Source organism: Thamnophis elegans, chromosome 4 (genome assembly GCF_009769535.1).
Source record: "Thamnophis elegans isolate rThaEle1 chromosome 4, rThaEle1.pri, whole genome shotgun sequence".
NCBI classification, from domain to species: Eukaryota; Metazoa; Chordata; class Lepidosauria; order Squamata; family Colubridae; genus Thamnophis; species Thamnophis elegans.
In genome coordinates this window covers 58062826-58090436 of record NC_045544.1, presented here as the reverse complement: position 1 = coordinate 58090436, position 27611 = coordinate 58062826, and the positions used below count along the sequence as shown (strand labels likewise).

At 39.9% G+C, this 27611-nt stretch overlaps 1 protein-coding gene across 1 annotated transcript in view; it reads right to left on the bottom strand.

The window, feature by feature from the left end:
- TULP4 (TUB like protein 4) overlaps positions 1-27611 on the bottom strand; it is a 102818-nt gene that overhangs the window by 15769 nt on the left and 59438 nt on the right. The window contains exons 3-12 of the mRNA XM_032215326.1: positions 20505-20633; positions 19112-19273; positions 12611-12791; positions 6143-6277; positions 5190-5356; positions 4101-4325; positions 2945-3179; positions 2242-2386; positions 928-1072; positions 70-163 (exon numbers count right to left, since the gene is read on the bottom strand). Of these exons, the coding sequence (XP_032071217.1) occupies positions 70-163; positions 928-1072; positions 2242-2386; positions 2945-3179; positions 4101-4325; positions 5190-5356; positions 6143-6277; positions 12611-12791; positions 19112-19273; positions 20505-20633 (1618 nt within the window). The remainder of the gene's footprint in view (positions 1-69; positions 164-927; positions 1073-2241; positions 2387-2944; positions 3180-4100; positions 4326-5189; positions 5357-6142; positions 6278-12610; positions 12792-19111; positions 19274-20504; positions 20634-27611) is intronic.

Here is a 27611-nt window from a genome sequence, read left to right as displayed (position 1 = left end):
GAAACTGCTGTATGCATATCTGGTTAGGAAGAAACTGAAATGAAGGTAAAGTTCAAGATTAAATTTTACCTGCGCCGAGATTGGTTGGTAGGAACGCAGCCAAGCCTACTATTTTAAATTTGGTTCCCCAGATATTTGATGTGACCTGAGCAAGATAACTGTGCTGCAATGAAAAGACATAAGAAAAAGAAGCTCATTAAAAAATAATAATTTTAGAGCGTTTATAAACATTATTTTAATCAGGATCCAATCTGAATCAGTCACTGGAATCAGAGATTTATTCTTCCAAGCGTTTGGACTCCTAGTGGAGCCTATCTTCAGGGAACTTCTCTCTCTCCAAAATGTGTGCACTGGGCTGTTCTATGCATAGTACTTACGTGGTGCTAGGTTGTGTGTGTGGCCTTTCAGTTGTTAATTGTTTTAATTATTTCAATCAGCTCTATAAGATTGATTGGCATTATTATATCCAGAATATATGTGGGGCCACTGAGGAACAGTGGCTTGTCTCAAGCCACCCTATGAAACTGAAGGTGAAGTCCTATTAAATCAGATATTGGATTAGAACCATTATCTAAATGGAAGTTTCAGCTGCTGTGGCGTAGCTCAAAACAAGGAACATTTTTATGGGATGCAGCATTCTTCATTGAAGATGATTGACTAATTTATCATATTGGGCCAGTCTGAGCTGATTGATTGATACAATTTTGACTTCCAAGTCTAGCCCAGAGAAAGTGTGACTGGACCAAAGTCATCCAACCAGCATCCATGTTTAAGAAAGGATAGAACTTCAGTCTCCCCACTATTAGTCCAGAATCTTAAGCATTCTTGAAGAACATTTTAATTTATCAGCCACCCAACTCCAATGGACTCTCGGCTGATATAATGTTGGTAAGTAAGCAAATACATAGATAGGTGGCTATGAGGTACCTGAATGATGTCTTCCAAAGGAAATTCTCTACGAGTTAAGCTAGGTGATCCTATCGAGGGCTTCCTTATTGGCAATCTGGGAGATCTTGATATCTCCTGAGCAGCTCGTGATAACTTTGGAGATTTGCGAGCTTCTATATTAATTCTGCAATAAAATTTCAAGTTACTTATGCACAAATCGATACGCTACATCTCTTTACAACACAATAGTCAATATAAAACAATACCACATGACCACATTTTTTTTCTTTCTGGGATAACATTCAGGTTCAAATCCAGAACAGTTTTTTGCCTACATATCAAACACGAGCATCAGGTTTAATATTCTGTGAAAACTATTCTCAGGTCAATAGGGATTAGGAGAGGTCTAGGGCAGTTTTCTGCAACAGGAACATTATGGCTGAAATACTAAATTTTCAAGAAGGATAATGCCCTAATTTGCCCTTTTCAAAATAACTGATCCGGAACCAGTCAAAGAACTACTCAGTTCAGCCCAATACACATCAACAAAACTATAAAGTTCAGTAAACTGAAAGGAGAAAATTCCTCGCAACAGAAAATTATTCAACTGCAGAATAAAAACTCTCTTGGCAATACTGATGAACTGGGCAATCGATTTGCCCAATTAAGAGCAAAGAAAGGAAAAAAAATTGTCTGGAAAAGAACAAAAAACTTGGCAAGTACCTTGTCACATTTTACGTTTCACCAAACATCTGAAATTGCTCAACAGCAGAGAGAAAAAATATATTTGGTGTTCACTTTGTGCACTGATTTGATGAATGTTTGATTACAAACCTGGGAATCGTGGCTACCTTACTTTGGTCCTTAATCACAGAAAATAAAATAAGGTTCTTATCAAGCATTTCTTAAATGGCCAGTTTCTTCTGCCCCAAGAATATTACTTTTTATCAGGGGTGGGCTTAAAAAATTCCAACAACGGGTTCACTGCTGGGTGGGTGTGGCCATGGTGGGTGTGGCCAAATAGGCCTCCTACACCATGGTGGCGGGACGACGACATTTTTCACCCTCCTCAGGCTCTGGAGGTTTTTTTGAGCCTCCGGGAGGGCAAAAACTGCTTCCCTTGGGCTCTGGAGACTTTCTGGAGGCCAGAAACAGGCCCGTTTGGTGGTTCGCTGAACCGGGCAGAATCCTAGCTATAGGATCATCCAAACCCATGCAAACTCCCTGCTTTTTATTCTAATTTTATGGGGCAATATTTTTGCATATGCATATACATAATAATACATGCCCAGAAGGATATATATGCATATGCATTTGAATAATACATTCATATACAGATGGGAGAAAGAATACCTGGGAAGTTTGGGTGATTTACTAGCACGAGTGATTTTGGGAGATTTTTTCCCAGCCCAGTCATCACTCAGTTCAATATCACTGGAATCAGAGCAGTTGCAGCTGTCAATCATAGTGGAAATCAAGCTGTTTCCATAGACTTCATCTATTATATAAAAGGGGGGAAAAGGAAGACAGAAGCATTCACAAATCAGATACAATTATAGCTCAGTCATCTACAGCTTATTCTATAAGTAGTAGCTGCTATATAACTGCAATATGGAATACTCTGAATTCAAACAAATAATGTTCAGTTATCTGAATTGACAAGCATTTCTACAAAATTGGGGGGGGGGGGAATGCTCTGAGCAGTTTAAATATTTCCTTGGCCCTCCTGTCAGGTCAAATAATATTATGAGAGACTACAATTTAAAAGACAAATTGAATAGCTGATAAGAGAAATAAATAGCATGGCTATTCTTAAGGAGGCAAACTAGTTTTATGGATTAGCAGAGGAAAAAAATTCTATATGTCATTCTAATCATCCTTTCCATGAACAAGTTTAAGGCTGATACTAGAGAGCAGCAGATTGACAGTAGAACTTCTGTGCATCTTAAAATATGCTATTTCTAATACATGATATTTGTGTAAGAAATCCATGCACAACATGACTCTGTCACAACTAGAACTGTAATCTAAGAACAGCCAACTCAAAACTCTGTACCTGCTTTTCCATCTGTCTTAGGGTCCATGATGACAAACTCAGGCCTGAGTTTACTAATTCGACGACCTTTCAATATAGGCACCAGACCACCCAAATATTCTAAATACAATGTATAGCAAGGACCTCCAACTTCTGGATCATCTTCTGTCCGCTTCATTGTACAGTGAAGCCTTTCATTGCCAGATGTTGGGTAACTAACAAAATCTCGCATGTTGTTAGGGTCTGGGATAGGAGGCTGGGTTAAATGTAGAATTAAAAAAAAGTCATACCACTCATTCTCTCACCACCTTTCTATCATTCAAGAAGACCTGCTCAATGTCATTCTGGATTTTGCACATACTTCAAACTAATTCAATTAAGCCTTTGACTTTATTCAGTTATAATGAAAGTTTTGTTGTATGCAAAAGTGTAATAATCAACAGTGATGTTAGATAAATAGAGCTTTTTAAAGTAGGTCCTGTAAAAGCCAAGCACAAAGCTTTTATGATTCAGCTAAGAGATGAGCTACATTTATGGTTATGCAGGTTACTAAACTAAACATCGCTTTGATTTCTTCTTATGAGACCTTGAATTTAGGCCAACGAATTCAATGGAAATTGCTTTCAAATAAAGGCAGGGAGGAGAAGTGGCAATTTAACAGGAGGTCTTAGCCAGTGATATTATAATATCTCCATAACAAGGAGGCCAACTTTCTGGTCTGTTTTGGGGGTGGTGGTGTAGAACTGATGTCTTCATTCAAGCCATAAAATCATTTTGCCGCTTGAATAGCAAGGGGAAAAAAAATAAGGCTATTGATTTTCAAAATCTCCTCCAACATGCAAATGTGGTTTAGAAAAATTAGATACCTCCTTACCCCAGGAATGCTTTGAGGATCAAAATATGGGTGCTTGTGAAACCCACCACTGTTGTCAAAATTGCTGCCTTAATCTACAATGTGATTCTGTACTTCATTTTTTAATGTCAGTCCCTTCTATAGTTTAAGATAGACTTATCTTCCATTCTATATTATAGTTACATGCCATACTATACTATACACACCCTAGCACTGATGATGTTACCTAGAATGAAACATCTGCAAGAAAACAACCAAGGTCAGAGAGCACCAAGGACCCCACATACTAATTTTGACAAGTTTATCACCCTTCCATTTGTTTACCTTTATGGTTGGTGTAAAGGCAGTGGTTAGGTATGAACAAAGCCGAGGAGGCAGGGTTAATTTACTGATATCTTTGTCGTCCCTCAAAGAGCTGGCAATTGTTTGTTGGCACAGGAGCTGTAAGCTGGACACTCGGTGCTCTACACGGACAACATACAGGGCAGGCCCAGAAGCCATGAGCAGACGTGAGTCCCTATGACCCCAGCAAATTGAGATTATGGGGCGCTGTGTGGAAAAAAATTTTTTAGACTTTTCTGTATCAATGAATCATATTTTAAAGATTTTTCAGTAGGATGTATTTTATTGTCCACATGCCTTTCCACATAACTCAGGCCTGAGAGGTACCATATTTTTCAGAGTATAAGACAGACCTTTTTCTCTCAAAAAAGAGGGTGAAAACCTGGGTGTGTCTTATACACTGAATACAGTATTTTTGGCCTCCTGAAACCCTGTCCCCTTCCCCAAAATGGCCGTGTATAGCCTTTAGGAGGCTTCCAGAGTGCTCCTGGGAAGAGCAGAAATGAGCGAAAAATGGGCCGTTTTTTCTGCTCAATTTTGCCCCCCCCCCCAGCTCCCAGGAGCACTCTACAAGCCTCCTAAAGGCTATGCATGCCCTGTTTATGACAAACAATGGGCCCGTTTTTGCGAAAAACAGGCTTTTTTTTGCTCATTTTTGGCCCTTCCCCGCCCCCCAGGAGCACTCTACAAGCCTCCTAAAAGCTATTCATGCCCAATTTTTTTTGTGAAAAACAGGCTGTTTTTGGGAGGTCTGCGGAGTGCAAAAACTTTTTTTTAAAATTTACCTCTTCAAAATCTTGATTGTTAAAGATTTATACCCTATATTTGCTCTGGAAAGTCGGGAGGGGAAAGGTTGGAAGCCTTCTTATCATTTCCATCTTTTCTCCATTTTATTAACAATAGTTAACAATAGTTATTAACAGTAGTTAAATAAGTCACAATGACTCTGTGTAATTCATAATTCAGTGATTCGTATCTGTACTATCAAGCTAGCAATTTTTCTATTTGAGAATATATATTGGGGGGCTTTTACCTTCTTCCTCAGGTCATGCTCTTCAGCATAACACTTACCTGTACAGGGGTCTCCAATGTGTAGATGTGTTCTCCATGAATATTGTAGAACTTGACGAGTGCACTTTTCAGAAAAGAAGCAGCGTTAAGTTCAGCCAGTTGGCTTAGTTTTTCCATGCCTGCTACAGCCAGCAAGTCTCCTTGTGTGCACCACTGAGCCACTACATCTAAAACCACAAAACAGCAGAAACTTAGCAAATAGATCCTCTCATAAGATCCTCTACATTTATCCTAGACTCATCTTCACCACAGGAATGTTTAAGGCGGCTGCCACTAATTAAGAAATAAGCAAAACAGCACATGAATGAACATTATAAAAGTAACAGTAACAGTCCATCCTCCCTAATTATTCTTCCTGTCTTATCCTCCATGTTGAGGCAAGCCTTTCAGCCACCAAGGGGCATTTTTTGAAGGGTTTCACTTGACAGAAAGTCTGGATTTAGCCCTCATTCAATTCATAAGCCATGATTACTAAACCATAGAAGTTGGGTTCATGAATCATGCTAGGCCACCTCCCACATTGTGACCTTATGTTTGCATGAAGAAAAAGGATCATGGAAAAGCTATAAATTTGACTTCATCTTACTGACAGTTAATTAAAACAATTAATGTTGAGTATTCTCCAATCACATATTTTCCCCTTCTAACAGTTTAAAATTACCATGTTAACAACTTTAGGAAGTGTGAGGGAAATAGAGTCAAAGTTTTTGAGAGGCTGAATAACTGAGCTGAGTCCAAGATATTGAACCACAGACTGGGGGGGGGGGGGGTAACAAACAGCAACAAAACTAGCAACCCTTTTATTTGAAAAAGAATCCCTTTGTTAAGTTTTCCTTTTTGACAGGTAGGTGTCACTATCGCTAGGAGAAAATGTGCACAGTTGTTGAGCTTCATGAGACAGAGGCTGTCATAGCAATCAAAATTAAAGCAAACAAGGAATTTCTCTTTTGTACCTTTTAACCCTGAGCGGATGGTGGTAGGAGATAAGTCATCATAGTTGTTCATTAAGCTAATATCTCCTGATGTGAAGCTGACAGTGAGAAGCTGTTTGGTGTTCTGAACTAGGACTGGATATACCGCTGGACCATCTGCATGGTAAAATTAGAAAGGAAAATAGATGTTTCCAGTTCGACAGGAAAGTCCTGATAAGTGAGACAAACCCCATCCTCCTTCCAGGATGATCTATAATGTTAATGCCACTAGGTGGCTCAGTGGCTAAGAGACTGAGCTTGTTGATCAGAAAGGTTGGCAGTTCGGTGGTTTGAATCCCTAGTACAGGTCTCCTGCGTGAGCAGGGGTTTGGATTAGATGACCTCCAAGGTCCCATCTCTGTTATCGTTTACTGTCTTAATACTGATCCCTCAATGAACCATCAAAATCCAGGTTTCTCTTCCTCAACCCAAGTGCCTTCCCGATAAACTAGAGTACAATCTCCATTAATCTCGCCCCATGCTGCAAAGGATATTGCCATTATCACTAGGTTGGAGAAGACTGCCCCACTCCTCAGTTAGAGGCCTTGCTGCAACCACTCCAAAGGGATTCCTGTCTTTTGGTCTATCTATTAGTTGAGAAAGTTGCCACATTTTGTAAAAACTAGATTTATCTTATTTATTTATTTGCTTGTTTAATTACTTGATGGAAGACCTGTTTCCCCTTAAAAATACATTTCACATCATGATCAGAGTCCCCTACACTCTACTCTGTAAATGGATCACATTGATCCAGGAAGTTATGAAGACTTCTACCCATGCAGTGTAGCTTCATAAGTCTGCTTGTAAACTTTTGACACCAGAAAACTTTCCAAAACACAACATTTTGCTCGCATAGCTTGGAAACAAACCAATAAGTGCCATGAAGTATTTGTCTCTATCCAGGCTGACACATAGAAAAAAGGAACTGACTTGGGCCAATGCAGAGGCATAGTATGGAGTGCCAATTATGCTAAGAGAAAAAAAAAGTCTGGAGTGTTTGAACTATTCCCACCAGTATCCAAAGGTTGCCAATAAGAACCTAGTGGACCAGATCTAGCTCTTGAAGCAACAATATTTATGACTCACATGTTTCATAATATTCTGATGAACATGCGGGAAAAAAATCCTGTTGCATTTCAATTATGAGAGAAAGCAGCATATTCACACCATATTCTTTTATTCAATGTTTCTTTCAATACTAATTCATCCATGTTCAGGAAATGAAAATATATATATAGCGGAGGGGACCATTCATTTCTCAAGAACTCCAGTTCTGAAACCTCTTAAGATTGAAATATTCATGTTTCATACTTAGGTAGCCCATAGTTTAAAACAGAACATGACTGTCCATGAACAGGCAGAACAGGATGAATCCCGAGAACATAGAAACTACTAAAAAACAATGTCATGTTTCCAAAAAATTATTTCTTTGGGGTTCACATATGTACTTTATATATTTTACACACACACACACACACACACACACACACACACACACACACACACACTGTATATTGTATATTTGTAGCACCATCTTCAACACTTATTAATTCTGGCTGCCACTGCATGAGAAAGCTCTTCTTCAAACATCACTCTAGATCAGTGGTTGCCAACATGGGACCCATGCCCCACAGGGGGGGGGGGGGCGTGACCCGACAAAAGGGCGAACGACAAAACCGCGTCTGGCTAAACCGCGTCACTGATGTCATCAACGCGGCGACAACAGCCAGCACGTCGAAAGAAGGGCGCTTTAAATAGCGCGGCGAAAGAAAGCCGATTTAACTTAAGGTAAGGGTTAGCTTTAGGGTTAGGTTTAGGGTTAGGTTAAGGGTTAGGGTTAGGTTAAGGGTTAGGGTTAGGGTTAGGTTAAGGGTTAGGGTTAGGGTTAGGTTAAGGGTTAGGTTTAGGTTTAGGTTTAGGGTTAGGATTAGGATAAGGGTTAGGTTTAAGATTAGGTTTAGGGTTAGGTTTAGGGTTAGGGGTTAAGTTTAGGTTTAGGGTTTACAGCGTGCTTCTTTCTCAGTGCTGTTGTCGCCCTGTTGATGACGTCAGCGACGCGGTTTAGTCGGGCACGGTTTTGTCGTTCGCCCTTTTGTCGGTGAACCGGGGGGCGCAATTAGATTTTTAATGGGGGCAATTTGAACCTTGTTTAAACCAAGTTAACAGCCTTTTAGACCCTCTCCATGTGAGTAGAGTTCACTTTTTGAGCAAAGTAAGAATTATATATCACAGGGGGTGCTTCAGGATTTTAAAGATGCTTAGGTGGGGCATGGCCAAAAAAAGGTTGGGAACCACTGCTCTAGATGCATTCTGCTAAGTTGTGGAGAACTGAAAACCAGTATCATATAACTGAGACTGTTTTATAGATCTAATTCAAGCAACTCCCTCCTACTCTTCTAGTGAGTCAAAACCAGATCAATGGAACACACAATGCTTCATAAGAATATGTCAGATTAGCATATTCAATAGAAGTAGGCTTGAACCAAGTTCACCCACTGCTGACTGACTCAGCGTAATTTACACACCTGCCAGCTTTATTCTTCTACAGCAAGGCACATGGCACTGTAAAGCAATCTCAGAATAAACCTCCTGTCCTAATTTATTATAAACCAGAAGTTTTCCAATGAAAGGAAACAGCAAAGTTGGGAGCAGCAGCCTGTTTCCATAGATTCATCTGGCGATGCCATAAATAGTGGAGTTTGCATGCTCAAAATGAAAACCAAATCCTTGGGGGGGGGGGTTTCCTCTTTTGCTTTCTCTCTTTGGTCTTGGGAGGGAAGTTGTTTTCTCTTACTTGATGGGATATGGGCAGAATAAGGCAACTTGACTTGAGAGCAGAGGTGAAATCTAATTACCTTCACTACCGGTTTGCAAATGTGAGTGCATGAGGCACCTCCGCGCATGCGCAGGACCTTCCACGCATGCACAGAGCATCAAAAATGGATGTGATGACGACTGGGCAGGTGGGCAGAGCCTGCTACTGAGTGTGCCTGAAAGGCAAGTAGAACAGCGGGGGGGGGGGGGTCTGCTGTGCCACATGAATTAGATTAGCACTAATATAAATTGTGTGTCACAGCTGATCGTTGGAAAAACTGGTTCACCTGAACCAATAGCATTTTTTTACTGCTGGTTCGGGTGAACCAGTCCAAACCAGTAGCATTTCACCCCTGCTTGAGAGGTCCTTTCGGTTTGAGACTTCATGGAAGTGGAGTGGATCTGTCTTGATTGCTACTTTGTCCTTCTAGCAAGAATTCTGAACTCATAATGGAAGCCCCTGTTACTTACAGAAGTGAAGGATTTGTTCCCTCTCCTCTCAAGAGAAGTGGGACACTATTTTGCCAAGACACTTCAGTAGACCTCTTCTAAAATGTGCATAGTTCTAAGGGCCACCTTTTAAATTTGGTGTCAATCAACTCCTTTTTCAATTCAGATAACCAGGATGCAACTGTGTTTATTATAGTGGTGAGAGAGACAGGGATCCAGGCTAAAATATAAGACCCTTCAAAACTCTGAGTACTGAAAGGCAATTACTTAACATAACCTCTCTACTGTAGCTTCTTAGCTTGAAGGGACATAATATAAAGCAATCTGGGGATCTGAGATACTTCACTCAAGAAACTTTGATTTCAGAAAGGTCCCACAGATGTTGGAAGATCCTCTTTGGGGCACCTCTAAAAAAAGTGTATAAGGAAGAGCAAAAAACTGTTTTAACTGAGGGATATGCTATTGTTCCTCAGATTAAGGACCATTAGAGTTGAAAGTCAGAACATAAGCACAGCTAAGACCAACCAAGTAGTTGGGGCAGAATCTAACAATTATTTCCATCTATCTAATAATATCATTCTAAAGGTAAGGTAAAGGTTCCACTCGCACATATGTGCTAGTCGTTCCCGACTCTAGAGGGTGGTGTTCATCTCCATTTCAAAGCTGAAGAGCCAGCGCTGCCCGAAGATATTCTCCATGGTCATGTAGCTGGCATGACTAAATGCCAAAGGCGCACGGAATGCAGTTACCTTCCCACCAAAGGTGGTTCCTATTTTTCTACTTGCATTTTTACATGCTTTCGAACTGCTAGGTTGGCAGAAGCTGGGACAAGTAATGGGAGCTCACTCTGTTATGCGGCGCTAGGGATTCTAACCGCCAACTGTCAACTTTTCTGATCAACAAGCTCAGCGTCTTAGCCCCTAAGCCACCACGTCCCTTAATAGCATATATAATAATATCATAAATAATGATATCAGCCTACCACCACATTAAAAAATGACTAAATTTTGCTATTCATTATTTTTTGCTAGGACTCTGAGACCACACCCATGGCTTTAGCGGGCTGCACATACTCCAGCTTTAATTGTTCCACTGGTTAAAAGTAAGTTGGAGTAGCCTAAGGAAGGCTGGCAGCTAGAGATTATCTCTTTCTACTTCCCTTTTGATAAACAAGGAAATCTTGTAATTAATAGCAGTCAAGCGACAGATTAGTTTTTGAAATAAGTAAAGTACTTGCCCTTTTGAAATTCGTGCTTATTGTCTTGTGTTTTGGTTCTGAGAATAGAAAATCATGGAAGAACTGATAATGTGAGTTAAGCTAGCTGTTCAATGGCTTCAGACAAACAATTCCTTAGTTTTGTGCTTTTGACTGGAAAATGTGTCTAATTAAGCAAAGTATGCACGCAATGTACAATGTGCAAATTCAATCCTCAGCAATGATGTGGAAGAAACGTAAAAATCTAGTTAATATACAACTTATGCTACTCCGTTTGCAGATGTCATAAACATTCAATGTCCTTGTTCAAAAAATACTGCAAAAATAAGGGTTTTTAAAAACATCATTAGAGTTATTTAGAAGAGGAACCAGATGCCAAAATATTGCTATATTCAAATATAAGAAGATATCTTATGAACTAGAACTAAGAATTTCAAAAGAAAAATACAAAGACAAGAATAATTCACCAGGTGTTATTCCTCAATACCCGATATCCAGCAGCATATTGCCTTTGATCTTAGGGGAATCAAAGTAGTATGATTCCAACTAATAACTATTGATAGTCTGATCTTCCCCAAGTTTGTGTTATTCATCTTTAAACTCATTTAAATTGGTGGCAATGACCAGCAAATTCCATAGTTTATCTATGCATTTTTCATCAAATATTTTTGATTCATATAATATACTCAAAGAGCTCTACAGAATTTGGAAATCTTTTCAATTGTTATGAAGATGTGTTGATCCTGAAAATAAATCAGAGGTCAATAGAGTACTTTTTAAATCAACTTTACTGGTCTCTAATTAGAAGATGACTATGGATTCTAACTGAAGCTACAGTGCCAAAAAATATGGGTATTGTTGTGGCCCCCCAGCTGCCAGCAGAGCTGGCATCAGACTCGGACAATGAGGAGGTTGGGAAAGAACTTGGGCCAGTTCTGGAGCTTGGGAAAGGCTCTGATGGATGCTCAGCATTGGACACAGAGATAGAGCTAGGGCCGTCTGGCATTTCCGAGCCAGAGAGGCAGTTGCCTTTGGAATCAGAGAAGAGTGAGGAGGCGGAACAGCTGGGACCTGTTCCAGATGAGCATATGTGCAGAACAGATATGAGAGGTGAGCAATGGAGGACAATGAGCCAGCTTGGGAAGCAAAACAAATGTGGATTCTGACTGGCCCCTCCCTGGCTGGGGAATAAATAGGAGGAAAGTGGAGTGGTTTGGTTGTTGCAGACAACTGTTCGCATTTTTGGAAAATTTGTGTCTTATGTGTTTTGTGCTACAAAGACTGCCTTGCCAAAACTGAGGTTTGTCTGTTTGAACTGACTTAATTTTCAGCCTCCCAGCTAGGAGCTGACAACCTTACATTTATCATAACAAGCTAATAAGGACTATTGTTTCAGTTAACTTATTGCTGGACTCTTGCCTGGACTTTCTCTTGGTGAATGCAGTTAATTCCCAATGTGTAAATAAAGAATGGTTTTCTTTGCACGGAATCTGCTTCTTGCTTCTGTGAAGGCTGGGTCAGAACAGGTATGTACATGTGCAGAAGGCATAGATGGGGAAACAGATAACCCAACATTTGAGAAGATGCTATTAATTTATCAATCTTATTGAACATGGGACTTTCCTGGTAGATTTGAAATTTCCACCATTGCCAGGCTATTGTAGTCCCAAGACATTAGGAGAGCACTAAGGTGGGGAAGACTGATTTATAAGATATCATTATATAGTCAAAAATGCATTACAATATACAACTAGGAGGTAAATGAGTCATACAGAATGTAATGGTAATTTAGCATCCCTGTGAACTTAAAATTAAACAATTCTTGCAGTATAAAATTCCTCCAAATGAATTTGGAGAACACGGATGTGAAAAGAAATATATAAATGTTTGGAGCACACAATATATTGTCTTACTATCACAGTGAGAAGCAGGACAAAAATATACAAACACTGAACTGAAAGAAAAATGACCTTGTGGTGGGGAATAATCATCTGAATCTGTGTCACTCTCGCTACTGTCTTCCACCAAAAAACTTGGGTAATTCCAGGACATACTAAGGATGCCATCGGACTCATGAAGAAGAACATGTGCCAGCATTCGGCCATGGCAATCCATAACAATAACCTGACCATCAGCAGTACCAAATAAGACCTAGGAAAAAATATACCATCATTAGTAAAATTATAAAATAACCAAAATTTAAAAAGATGGAACAATGTTTGACCATTTTACAGCTCAAGTAATACTCAGATAGTAAAATGCTGAATAGTCCACATTCATAATGAATACAAACTAGATGCTGCAAGAATAATCTCTATTGGCCTCAAATAAACTCATCACTTGAAAAATGCATACTCCCACTAAAGTCTATCCTTTCTTAAATAATCTCTTGCATTGCCAAGAGATAATTTTTCTTCCACAAACATTTAATATTTTCCCTTCTGAAGTTTCTTTTTCCTCTTTGCTGTTTATTCTCTCCTTTAGAAGAGAATATTTGTAGATAAGGGTTGAACTGGAGATATTTCATTACCAAATTTGGCAACATTACCAATGCTAGTATAAGGTCTCAACAATTCTCTCCTTTCCTACAGAAGGTTTCTTTCTCCCTATTTCTACAGTGTTTAGTGTCCTGTTTTTCTTCCATTTTTCAATATTTGGCCATCCTATACCTTTTTCCATCATGCCACATTTTGAATTGGAAAAGCCTTCCTGCATGGAATCTAAAATAATACAGTTGGATAAAGGCATACTCTGTGGTGCTTCTCTATTTAGTCCATCTCTTTATGTTCTACATAGTTCAACACCTCAGGCAAATGGAGACCTGATAACAAAATACTAAGTAACTGGACCAAGATGTCTGATACAGGATCAATTTAATAGATTATGGTTTTTAAGCACAATAGAAACTTGACCAATTAGCAACCAACTGTGCATCTCCCTGCAGGAAAATTTATAGGAAATAATCATGTGAAACTGGAATGGAATAGGAAAACTACAAGCTAAACAATCACAAATAAAGGAATGTTCTCATCCACAATGTCAGTTCCAATATGGATAAAGCACAGCTTTTATTTTGTTTTTTAAAGCATTGCCTCAAACAATATGTCAGACCTGGAAGTCATCTTTTACCTTTGGGATTTCAGGTCTGCTACATTTTCTACTGTGGGGAAATGGGAGGGGGGATTATACAGAGTGTGGGTGATACGTAGCCATTATAACATTTTTCTCAGAAAGTCAAGGTCGACTGGCACTGCAGCTGTGATGAGATGACTGGACCATGTGATGGACATGTGAGTGCTGGGCAGGGTCTTGAACTTTCACTTGGGTAGGGAAAACCTGGAAGCTTTCAGATTCGGGTTTTCCCAGAAGTGCCAATATGACATCTCTAATAAAATAGAACTTTGAGGAAACTCAAACCTCGGAGCCTTCTTTTGTTAGGGGTGTTACTTGGAACCCTGACACAATATGTCCCCATCAAGTTTCTTTTGTTTTCCAATGCATTGTGAAAGCTATCGTTTTGCATATTTTCATTGATTTTGGAACACTTATAACATACTGCACAAGAGAGGTCACATGTGAAAAAATACACAGGCTGACTTAAGTCACAGCATCATCCACTTTCACAGACATTTTCACAGGTTGTAATATACCGGTAGACTTCATTTATACTGAATTTTGAAACCTCAATATATTCCAGGGGCTGCTCAAGGGAACTAAAGAGATAGGATTCTGACTTCTATAACACACTGTTCAATACGTCTTATAGAACAAGCAACATTCATTACTTATTGCTAAAAATGCTGAAGGATTCTTCAAAGATCAGTTATGTCATTAGCAATGCCCAATTAATAGCACCAAAGAATTATTAGAGAGGCAACCTGGTGTAGTGGTTAACTATCTATCAGGCTAGAAACTAGGGGACTATGAGTTCTAGTCCCACCTTAGGCATGAAGTTAGCTGAATGACCTTGGACTAGTTACTCTCTCTCAGCCCTAGAAAAGAGGCAATGGCAAACCACTTCTCACAAACTTTGCTAAGACAGCATTTGCTAGTGCCTAAACTCAAATGCACCAAAAAAAGAATTATCAATCAATAGCTGTTGCTATTATTAGCTTGGCATGTATTCTCTTATTGTTTTGACGGATTGTTTTATTGCAATGTTTTGAATAAGCAGTATATTTCATATCTGGAAGGTCCTAAAGACATAATGTAATCTGTGCATTATTCTCTAGAAGTGATAATAATAGGTTTACTTCTAGCTAAACATGCAAAATGTTTTACTGTGTATCTATCCAACCTTGGTAAGGAAGAAGCAAATAAAGATATTAGCCTGAATCAATGTTGAGAGGTATAATTTTGGATCAACATCTATGCTCCCTTCTGAGTCATCCAATCCTACAATTGTCAGGGTCACTGACAATTCTATGTTATTCTGGCTTCTCTGGGTACTGTATAATTAGCATGCTTGTGGTATTGTAGCTCCCTTTCTTTGAGCCTGATAGGTAGGTAGAGGTGTATTCAAACAAGACTTGTATTTTCTCAGTGACTTCTGCATTAAATAGGAGGTATTGACTGATGAGAGGTTTTTAATCATTATTTTTAACTGTACTGTACTCAGTAATTCTCCAAATGTGAGATAGGAAGTACTGTACAACTGCCAGGGGAGGTGGGGAAAAGCCCATTCAGGACCACCAAAAGAAAGGCATAATCAAGAAAGCTCATAATCAAACTCTACTTAGGAAGTGGCTTTCCATGAAAAACAGTGAAAAACAATAAACTACCTTTCTTTTGTGTTATTGTTTGGTTACAGATACAGGGTCAAAAGACTCTGTACCATGGCTCTGAAGCCACGTGTGGCTCTGTTATCCCTCTGCTGTGGCTCCTTGTGACTTCAATCAGATTGTTTGAAAGGATAAGGCCCAGGTGAAGACAACCCTAGTTGAAAGTTAGAAGGACAGTTCTCCAGCTCCAAGTCTCTACTCAATCAATAATCAGTGGGCCATTCTAAAATACATTGAGTATATGCAGCAACCCAAGAGAATATAGTTCTATACTGAAACCTCTGCAGTATGTGATAAATTATTTGATAAATTAGTTGATATGTCTAACCCACTGGCTTAGTGTCAAAAGATTTCTGAAAGAAATTTGAAAACTACTGAATTATCAAGCACACTAGCCATGGTGGTTATCTTAAGCAATGAAATTTTGGAATTGCTATTCTTTTTTTTTTTTAAAAAAACTAAGTTTGTTCTTGCTCAGTTTAGAGAATTCCTGTAATCAGAAAAAGATTCATAAACTTTATTTGATTCTAATCCAAGTGCATCCATCAACATCCCATTTACCACCTCTGTCTCTCAAAATCCATTGCTTGGATTTGGCTATAAGCCCACCTTCTTAGTTTAAGAGAAAAAATGGTTTTCTTCAAATTTTGCATTTTATATGAGCAGCCATTTCAAAGGAACGTGGGTGGCTATTGATCCAGACAAATGTTGATGGCCAATGATCAGGTTTGTTAAGTAAGAAGCATTCTTCTGGATTCACCCTCCAGTGCTATGGACATTCATTAAGGTGGAAATCCTGTTCCAAGCAAATTCTTTCTGAGTAAATGTGTACAGCTATGTACGTTTGTGCCAGTCCACTCATCTTCGAAAGTTAGATGAAGGAAGGGGACCTGCTTGAAAACAACTGGGACTAAATATATAAAAATGTTCCCTAACCTGGCACCCTTCCAACAGTGGACCAAATTGTATTTCAGTACATTTGGAGGACACCAGGTTGGGATAAGTTGGAATATAGGGAGGTTTTCACATTGTGATAACATCCTTATTATATTTGTGGCTGAAGAAATGGCAGTTTAATATAAACAGTTAAAAGAAGGAAAAAGAATCCAGAGACTAGCTTTACTTCTTTTTCATTTCATTAATCATATCGTGCAAACTCATAAACATCAAGCATGGAAGGAATGAGTGTTCTCTGTTTCTATAATTCATAGTGATTTAGCATAAATGTTTCAACGTTCTAAATATAGAAAGAAATCCATTTACTGTAGCCAATGCAGAACGTGAAACAGTGGAATAATACATGCAACAAAAAAGCATCAGCAAACAGAAATCATTATCTTGAAATAACAAAAAATGACGCAAATAACAACACAAACACTTTCTACAATAATTCAAAACATTATGTGTTGGTAACTTGGTGTATCTTATTTACACAAACAAGAAGTCTTTTTTGTTAAAACTGAACTTTCTAGACAACCAATATGACTAATAATGGAACTACTCTTTACTAGAGTAATTTAACTCTTGCTGCCCCTCTACATATATTAAATATATTGTAATTTATCACAAATGCTTTTTTTTTCTATTCTGTGTTTATTTGCTATTCTGTGTCATAACAATTAAAACACTGTAATTTATATTGGAAGAAATACCATGGTGGCACAGTGGTTAGAATGTAGTACTGCAGGCTATTTCTGCTGATCACCGGTAGCCAGCAGTTTGGCAGATCAAATCTCACCAGGCTCAAGGTTGACTCAGCCTTCCATCCTTCCGAGGTGGGTAAAATGAGGACCCAAATTGTTGGGGGCAATATGCTGACTCTGTAAACTGCTTAGAGAGGGCTGTAAAGCACTGGGAAGCGGTATATAAGTATAAGTGCTATTGCTATTGCTACTACATTTGAAATTGCAGCTTATAAACCCACTTTGAACATAGGAAGAAGAAAACTAGCATTTCTTTCTACTAATCACTTAGAAAAAAGGGCCCAAGGTCTCTTAAGCTGGGCAGCCAGCTGATATTACTGGCCATGATATTTTAAAGATTCTGGTAAGGAGAAGCTTATAGTAAAGATAGATGAGGAAAATGAGAGAGTAACCTCTCCATTCCTTTGCACAACAGCAGAATTAAATGATTTAAACTTGTGTGTATATTTTACATATATAAATTAGACACAGTAGATTTTGTATCTCAATAACACATACTTTAAGAAATTGAGACAACCAGATTTCACAGTTAGCTCATTCATTAAAGCTCTGAAAAGTCACCATACTCTGCTCCTGCATTTTGAATCTTCCCAAATTCTGTTGTGCTCAAAATAATATTTTCTCTAACTTCGCCTGCACCTTCATCTGTAATCAAGCTGAAACATCTGTTGCACAGAGGCTATTTTAAAGTATCTGGTTTTGTGTCAATATTTCAATAGCAAATTTATCCTACATTTATACAGGTTGCAGTGGATTTTTAAGAGATAATATTGTATTAATGTAACAGGGGCCAGAGAAGTAAGGATGTATTTCACTTATTAAATCTGATACTAATATCAAAGGAAGCTAGCAAATTTGTGTTCTGAGCTTAACATTCTCAATTCATTGAGAGCTAGATAGAATTGTAGCTGGACACAACTTAAAGTCACCAAGAATTTACTGATCTTGTATCTAACAAGATAGAAATTGGTTCAGCCAAAGCAATGGGAATATTCCCCCCCCCCCCGCCTCACCCTCTGTCTCAGCATCAAAATGAAAAGCCAAGATACCTAGATACCTGTTAAGAGTGATATAAATATAAAATTTGATGTCATTTGCAGTCATAATGAAATTGTTGCCATTACTGTTGCTATTATAGGTAGTCCTTGACTTATGACTACAACTGAGTCCAAACCTTTTGTTGATAAGTGAAACAAGTGACTTTTGCCCCACGTTACCATTCTTGCCACAACTGTTAGGTGAATCATTGCAGTGCTTAAGTGAGTTACATGGTTGTTAAGTCAATCTGGTTTCCCCATTGACTTTGCTGGTCAGATCACAAAAGGGGATCACATGACCACGGGACCCTGCAACCATCATACATATGAACCAGTTGCCAAGCGTTTGGATTTTGATCGTGTGATGCTGCAATGGTCGTGTGAAAACCAATCATAAACTCACTATTTATTGTAAGTTGAGGACATACTTGTGTTGTGATGTCTGATTCATAGCATTTGCATGATGATGTCATTACATCCTTATATTTGTTCCTCCTGCCTTTGTTTCTATGGATCCCCGTGGCTAGCATTGTATTTATACTTCTTTAAATTATCTACTGTGGATAATACACTTTGGATTGATTTATTTGCAAAGCTTTTAAAATAGCACCGGAGTCCACCAATGTATTTGCCTACAACTATGACACAATCTGCTGAGCTCTAAGGGGTCAAAGCACACAGTTAGGCATACTGAAGAAGACAGTAATGCCATGGCTTGACTAAATATGTCCACAACTCTCAAGCAACTTCAAACATTCTAAACAGATCAAGATGATACATACAGGAAGGTTTATAAGCACACCATTGGTATTATCATGAAATACTTTTTTATTGCATTATATACCTGAGGAACTCAAATAGATCTCACGTCTAACTGTTTGATGTATAGTAAAAACCAATAGTTAACAACAAAAGACAAATTGCAATTCTTGGTTTTGGGGGGAAATTACCTGTTGATCATCAGGTGTCCATATGCCACAGGTGATCTGGCTCTCCAGGTTAATCTCTGAAGACCAATGTCTTTGTCCACTGACTGATCCAACCAGTACAAATCCATCTCTGTATGATATAAGTGCTTGTGTTCCATCATGGCTCCATGTAAAATCGCTCACCTTAACATAAAAGGTTAGGCATTATTTTGACTATGTATACCAGTCTTTTTTTTGAAATCACGCAACATAGAAAAATAATACAGATTCAATCAATTAGCACCCATATTTTCTGAGATCTCTAGTTCACAAGATCATCAAATTTCTCTTATAAAAAGGCCCACAAGTAAGCATCTTCAATGCCCATAATTTTGATAATGCCATCATATTGTATCATTTTATAATTCAACCCCCGTTTTGGCCAGCAGAGTGCTGCAGGAGGCCATCCAGGCCAAAACCGAGGTGAGTTTTGGCTGCCAGAGGCACCATGGGCAGGTTCTTTGCTATTTCCAGGCTGGTCCTGTGGGCCAGATTTAAGCACCCCGCAGGCTGTATCTGGCCCGTGGACCTTGAGTTTGACATCCCTGTTCTAGTCCAACCCCCTGTTCAGGCAGGAATTTATTTTTATTTTCTTTATTATTATTCTGATTGTTTTGTTGCCCTGATTTATTGTTACTATTTATATACCGGTAATTATTGAATTATAATATTGTAGCATGCATGTGTTAAGGTGTATTATATATTCTGTGTAAGCCATTGAGAGTCTTAATTGTGGCAGCATAGAAATAAATTTAATAACTAAATTAGTTTTAATATTGATAATTGGTGTCCTGGTTTAGCAATTAGTTGTTATTCTACTATACTAGAATCTATAGCCTAAATACCATAATGAGAAATAAAATGTATGAACTCACCGTATGTTCCTCGCCAAGAAATCACTACTGGTAACATATGCTAGGATTAGCATCACAGTTGCATGCAATGTTATTGTTACTTGGAATGATAATTACTTAAAACTCAAGTAACAAAAGATTCATTGGTATTAATGATTGATCAATTATTGTTTACAGAAAAGTTATCAATGACCTGTAGGTAGATCCATATAGACAGAGTAGAAACAGCGTAGGAGTCCAAAGCTATATCCAGTACACTCAGCCTCTTGCACCATTTGTCCTTGTGGTAATTCACCCATAAGCATTTGTTTCAAATCGTATTCCAGAAATAGCATACTGTCCTTTTGCTACTTGCCTCAGGGTAAGCTATAGAAAATATGCTAATTTTACAGGCTTTTCAGTTAAACCATTTCTCTTAACAATTCCGTTTTCCTACTTTCCTCGGGCAGTTTTTCCCCTTCTTTATTTTCTTTTCAAAGTCAAGACAATTCCCAAGATGAAACCAAGTGGTGTTTACTAACCTGTGCTCCACGATCGTTCACAAGCTCCACGGACCATCTGCCTTCATACTGAATCCAAACAAATATTCCACCATCAGCATCACAAGTTGCCAGCTTCTGGAAGGGTTCGTTCCATCGCACGAGAACCACCTAATATTTCAGAAAACACATTTTCCTCCTCAATTTTTATTCTGGATGCCAACAGACAGTTTATTAGAACTTCAATTGTTATGAAGAGAATAAATAAATATTAGGTTTTAAATTAGGATTGCAAAAATTATAAATGTTCACCATAAACATTCTGCAAGTGAAAAAAAGCAACTGAGAACATTCATTAACACAAGTGTAATATAGCTCAACTCTCTCCAACACTTTAAAATGGAAACTAAAGAACTTTTCAAAAATATGTATCATTTTTTCATCTCAATTATTTCTTCAGAGCTTTAATCAACTTCTTTTGTAAGTCTAGTAAAAACTCCTTATCCAAGTCAATTTGTTGGCTTGTCATTCATATTTCGAATTTAGTTGTTTTCTGTTTCAGAGTCCATTTTTAAGTATTTCTGCAAATTCTTTATGTTCTAGTATTTCTGATTCAGGCAAAATTTGTTTTATTTCTTTACTTTGTAAATCTTCATGATGTTCTCTTTCACATCAATAATTTCTGCTTTAATGTCTTTGGGACATAATCTATTCATAGAAGCATGCATTATTGCTAAGATTAAAGCTACTGTTTTTTGTCTCAATTCTTCAAAAATTCCTGAAGTATTCTAAATGTCAAAGTGTTTTCTGTCATTTCGCAAGGCAAGAGACAGGCTTCCCACCCTCCACTTTTTTCTCCTTTCCCTTTCATCCTGGAATCATTAGTCCCCTCTAGCGTTATGTTTCTTAAATCAATAAAGTCTCAAATTTCTGTTTGGATTTAGGAGCCTGGGGAGGGTGAAAAAAGAATACCAAGAACAAGGGGGAGTGCTCATCACATGTGCATGCACACAGAGGAGGGAAGCATGTGCATGTGTGGCATGCCCGCAGACACACATACCCTGCGCTCCCCTTGCTTTGGCAAAGAAGGTTCACCATCACTGCGCTAGTGGCTTAATGGTAGAGAAGGAAAGATAGGACGAATCTGCCCTAATAGATCAAAAACTTTAAAAAGTGTTAATAGAAAGTTTGTACTTTCCAACTTTTAAGGTTCTGTTAATGTACCTGTTACCATAATTAGAATTAGTTCATCTAGTTGTGTTTCCCATCTGGCCTGACCGGGACAGCTGACAATTACTCCAAATTTGTTTGGTCGTTTTATTTGTTTACAGATATTTTCTCACTTAACTACCATAATTGGGACTGGAATGTCAGTTAAGCTTCTTTGCTCAATGACAGCTATCCCAGCACTCCTGGTTGCAGTCATTTAAGAATCTATTCTGGATAGATCAAAACAAGAAAACATCTCCACAGGAGGGTTGAAACTATTATATTGCGATTGGATTTAATAATAGAATCTTGCAAGTCTGACTGAGATAACTGTGTAATAGTGGCTTTGCTCCTACTTCAACAGATGTGTCTAGTGCAGTGGTTCTCAACCTGTAGGTCGGGACCCCTTTGGGGGTCGAATGACCCTTTCACAGGGGTCACTTAAGACCATCGTAAAATACATATTTTTGAAAAAATATGGAAAACATAAAATAATTTTATGGTTGGGGGTCACCATAACATGAGGAATTGTATTAAAGGGTTGCGGCATTAGGAAGGTTGAGACCCACCGGTCTAGAGTAACAGCTTAATTTAAGAGTCCTGGTGGCACAGTAGTTAGAATGCAGTATTGCAGGCTAATTCTGTTGACCTGCTGGCTGTCAGCAATTCGATCTTCACCAGCTCAAGGTTGACTCAGCCTTCCATCCTTCCAAGGTTGGTAAAATGTGGATCCAGATTGTTGGGGACAATATGCTGACTCTGTAAAATGTTTAGAGAGGGCTGTAAAGCCCTGTAAAGTGGTATATAAGTCTAAGATGGCGGTTGTGATATCCACAGCATTTCATTAAAAGATGACCAGTCCTCTCCCGGTCATCCACTGGTTCAGGGAGTGTTATCTTTAATATGCAGATGATATTCAATTACACATCTCCTTCCCAGGACTGGGAAAAACCATGAACAGGTATCTGGAGGATGTGGGTGGGAAAGTGTGTGCAGAAATGCAGAATTTACCTCCTTTGACAAACATGCATTTCTCACAACAAAGTACTAACATCTTATTAAGAAAGTTTCCTGTCAGTTTTTGGAAATGTTACTAATTTAAAGAGAGGTCACCTGGCAAGCACCTCGCCTGCTTTCATCTCTCACAGTCTTCACCTGAAGAGCATTAGATAGCATGCTTCAATGTAGCAACATATTCCTCACCCCACCCACATCCACTTTATTGTATCTGGAAGCTCATAAAGCCATTCCTGCTACATCATTAGCTAGATTTCACAATTTTGTCAGGAACTAAAAGTTATGCAGACTTATATCTCTCCTTGTTTTCAAGAGAAACCAGAAATGCCTTATAGTTATGAAGTGGTCTACAAGTGGGTTGCAAATGCAGACTGAACAAAACCATTCTAGGTAAAGGTAAGGGTTCCCCTTGCACATATGTGCTAGTCGTTCCCGACTCTAGAGGGCGGTGCTCATCTCTGTTTCAAAGCCGGAGAACCAGCGCTGTCCGAAGATGTCTCCATGGTCATGTGGCCAGTTTAACTCAACACAGAAGGCACACGGAATGCTGTTACCTTCCCACCAAAGGTGGTTCCTATTTTTCTATTTGCATTTTTATGTGCTTTCGAACTGCTAGGTTGGCAGAAGCTGGGACAAATAACGGGATCTCACTCCATTATGGGGCTCTAGGGATTCAAACTACCGAACTGCTGATCTTTCTGATTGCCAAGCTCAGCATCTTAGCCACTGAGCCACCGTGTCCATAAAGCTATTCCAGTTGTATATAATAAGTTCAATTGCTTTATGTAACATATTTTTCCCTGTTACTCAATCTCTTCCCATTGGATGAAATGCTTGATCAAATCTGACAGCATATATCCATGACATCTACAACAGTATCATGCGAAACCTTGTGTAGCAAGAGGAGAATCCAGCACATAGGTTGGGATTTTCTTTAGTGCTAAGCCAGTTCCAAAATACGCTTCTAATTGAAAACCAAGAGCTGTCATTTCATCACTGCCAAGGGTCTTGAAATAAGAGTTTATGATCTAAGAATGAATGAAATGAATGAAGATTTCGTTTCAAGCCCTAATTTTCTCCAAAAGAGACAGGCAACACAGTTCCAGTTAAGCGAGCTGCTAGGTTTGGCCGAGGCTGCATATAAATGGGCAGTTGATACTCAAGAAGCTACTAGAATTCCTGTGGGGAATTTGGTGTGGTTTTCCACGAAGCTTTCAATCTACTTCCATCCATCCAGATGGGCTTTGATGCACAATTTCTTGCTTCTATGAAAATACAACTGATGTTACACCATTATCTGGATCCCGTTTAGTGGGGTTTCAGGCCTGGTTACTGCACCGAAACTGCTTTGGTCGTGCTGACTGATGATCTCTAGCGGGCCAGGGATAGAGGACATTCCTCTATCCTAGTGCTTCTTGACCTCTCAGCAGCCTTCGATACCATCGACCATGGTATCCTTCACCGACGGTTACGGGAGGTGGGAGTGGGAGGCACTGTCCTACGGTGGTTCTCCTCCTACCTCCCGGACAGGTCGCAGTCGGTGTTGGTTGGAGGACAGAGATCGACCTCTAGGCCCCTCAAATATGGGGTGCCGCAGGGTTCGGTCCTGTCCCCCCTCCTATTTAATATCTACATGAAGCCGCTGGGCGAGATCATACGACGGCACGGGATCAAATATCATCAATATGCGGATGATACTCAATTGTATCTGTCCGCCCCGTGCCAACTCAGCGAAGCAGTGGAAGTGATGTCGCAGTGCCTGGAGGCTGTCAGGATCTGGATGGGAGCGAACAAACTTGCACTCAATCCAGACAAGACCGAGTGGCTATTGATGCTGCCTCCCAAGGATAGTCCAGATATTCCATCTCTTAGCCTGGGGGGTGAAATTATACACCCCTCAGAGAGGGTCCGCAACCTGAGTGTCCTCCTGGATCTGCAGTTGACATTAGAACACCATCTGTCAGCTGTGACCACGGGGGCTTTTGCCCAGGTTTGCCTGGTGCACCAGCTGCGGCCCTACCTGGACCGGGAGGCACTTAGAATGGTCACTCATGCCCTCGTCACCTCAAGACTGGTTTACTGAGGACCCGGATTGTTGTTGGGGGCAATATGCTGACTCTGTAAACCGCTTAGAGAGGGCTGAAAGCCCTATGAAGCGGTATATAAGTCTAACTGCTATTGCTATTGCTACTGTAACGCGCTCTACATGGGGCTGCCCCTGAAGAGTGTTCGAAGACTACAGTTGGTCCAGAATGCAGCCGCGCGAGCGATACTGGGTGTACCTAGATACACCCATGTTACACCCATCCTCCGCGAGCTGCACTGGCTCCCTATTGGTCTCCGAACGTGCTTCAAGGTGCTAGTCATTACTTTTAAAGCCCTGCATGGTTTAGGACCTGGCTACCTGAAAGACCGCCTCCTGCCACATACCTCCCAATGACCAACAAGATCACACAGGTTAGGCCTCCTCCGAGTGCCGTCGGCTGGACAATGCCGGCTGGCGGCCCCTCGGGGGAGGGTCTTCTCTGTAGCTGCGCCGGCCCTGTGGAACGATCTACCCGTAGAGATCCCGACCCTTACCACTCTCCCGGCCTTCCGAAAAGCCACCAAAACCTGGCTGTTTCGGCAGGCCTGGGGCTGTTGATTAATGTCCAGCTCCACCTAGACAGCATGGATGGTGTGTAATTTTAATAACTGTATTTTTATTCTTAAATTTTTATATTTTTTTTATCTTGTTTCTGTAAGCCGCCCAGAGTCCTACGGGATTGGGCTGCATACAAATTTTATTAAATTTCAAATTTCAAAAAATCTAGCCACGTATGGGTGCGGGCCTCTTGCCCCTTGTATTGATCAACTCCCACCTTATCCCCAATTTTGGTGGATTGGGAAGAGCAATATAAAGTGGAGTATATCCTAGGTCAGTGATGGCTAAACTTTTCGTCACTATGTGCAGACAGCGTGCGCGCACACCCATAATGCAATGTATGCGCCCCCTCTGCATGCCCCCCTCCCGTTCATGTACACACGACCTGCCCTGTGCAGCAGAGACCTGAAAACCAGCTGGCCGGCGGGAGGCGCGCACACATGTGCAGCAAAGCTAAGCTGAGGTGACGGCTCACGTGCCCACAGAGTGGGTTCTGCGGGCCACAGGTTTGCCATTTGGGTCCTAGGTTCTAGATGCAGGAGGTTAGACAGAGATTGTGGGAAACAGTAGCAGATGTACACCTACCCAAAGTGCTTTGCCAGTTGCATTTGAAATTTCTGTGGAAGCTTTGTGCCCCTGAACTGCTACCTCCCACACGAGACTTTCAGCAACAAGAAGAAGGTTTCTTGCCCCCCCCCCTGCCCCACAACTTACTGTTTAGACTTAAGTAAGTCTGGGGAGTGTTGGCCACACTCCAACTTTGATGGTGTCTTTATTTCAAACTTGTCTTTGTGGAGATACCTTTGCAGGGGAGTAGGGGACATGACACTTTTGTGCTTTTGGTGCTGGGAAACAAGGCTGAAGGAAAGATGTCTATATCTTGGGAATAATTTGATCTTATTGAGAGCTGCCCAGAGTTGTCTGAAAGATGGGTGGCTACATAAATATTTTAAATAAATAAAAACATGCAGGGCAGGGCAAAATGTTACCATACTGGAGGGATTTTGATCATTTAGAGAGTAGATTCTAGTTGGGGGAGGGGGTGTTTAGAATCAGATAAAGAGAACAATTCTGCCTTAGTTACACCAGATATAAATGGGAGCTGGACAACTGCTTTGACAGGCTTCCAAAATTCTGTTACATGACCCTCCTAGCATTAAAGTTCTTTCCAAGTGATTGTTGTTCCTTGGTTGTATCACTTTTGGGCTTGACAGCATCACTCTCACTCACAAATCCATTTACCTGAATTTGTCTGCATCCAGTCTCCCGGCCACTGTCACCAATCAGTAGGACATCTAATCTATAGGTAGCAAAGCTAACAGCACTGAGGTCCCTATTGACTTCCTCAATACCCACAGGCTCAAATCAAACTCAGATAATTCCTCAAGATGAAGGCTCTGTCATCTCAACTTGATTTGCCAGGCTGGCATTCAATCACAAGCAAATGTATGCTATTTTACCCAGTAGAGTGTTTGGTAAATTCATCACTTTAAACAATGCTGCTGAGTAGTACTTCCCTTTTCTTCAAGACTTCCTGTTGCCTTTCGGAACAGTTTCAACCAGTGCAACTTGCTAAAGATTCCCAGTTTCTAAAGGAAACAATTCCTTGGAGTTGAGCTTAGCACTTGGTAGCTTAATATAGACATTCATCTTGATTTCTTGGACATATATGTACCTCTTTCAACAATTTAGAAGTGCTGCTGCTTTTTCCAAGGATGGTTCTTAGTTTCTAGTCTAGTCTACATCCCTGGGATTTCTTGGTGGTCTCCAATCTAAAGGCAAATCATATGTGAACATTTTTTTCCAAGGCAAGGTAAGGTGTAAATTATCTGCTGTGAGTGTTAACTCACACATGTTACAGATTAAATATAAAACAGTGATAAAGAAGAATTTATATTTCTAGGCTTAATCACTCAAAGGGATGGTAATTGTAGTTATGAAAGTAAAAGAAGTCTACTACTTGGAAGAAAGGTTATGACACATCACATTGGCCACAAAGGTACATCTGTCAGGGCTTGTAACTTCTACATGTGGTTTTTACATGTGGTGCAATTCAGCCGGTTCTATCCAGTTCGGGCGAACCAGTAGCAGTAGCGGCTGGAGGCTCCACCCACCCACCTGGAGGTCATCACATCCCATTTTTGACGCTCTGCATATGCGCAGAAGGTCATACGAGCACTCACATTTGCGAACCGCTAACAAAGGTAAGTTGATTTCACCCCTGCTTGTAACCCACTTATGACACATGGATTTAAGTAGAGACTTTGTATTTCTATTTC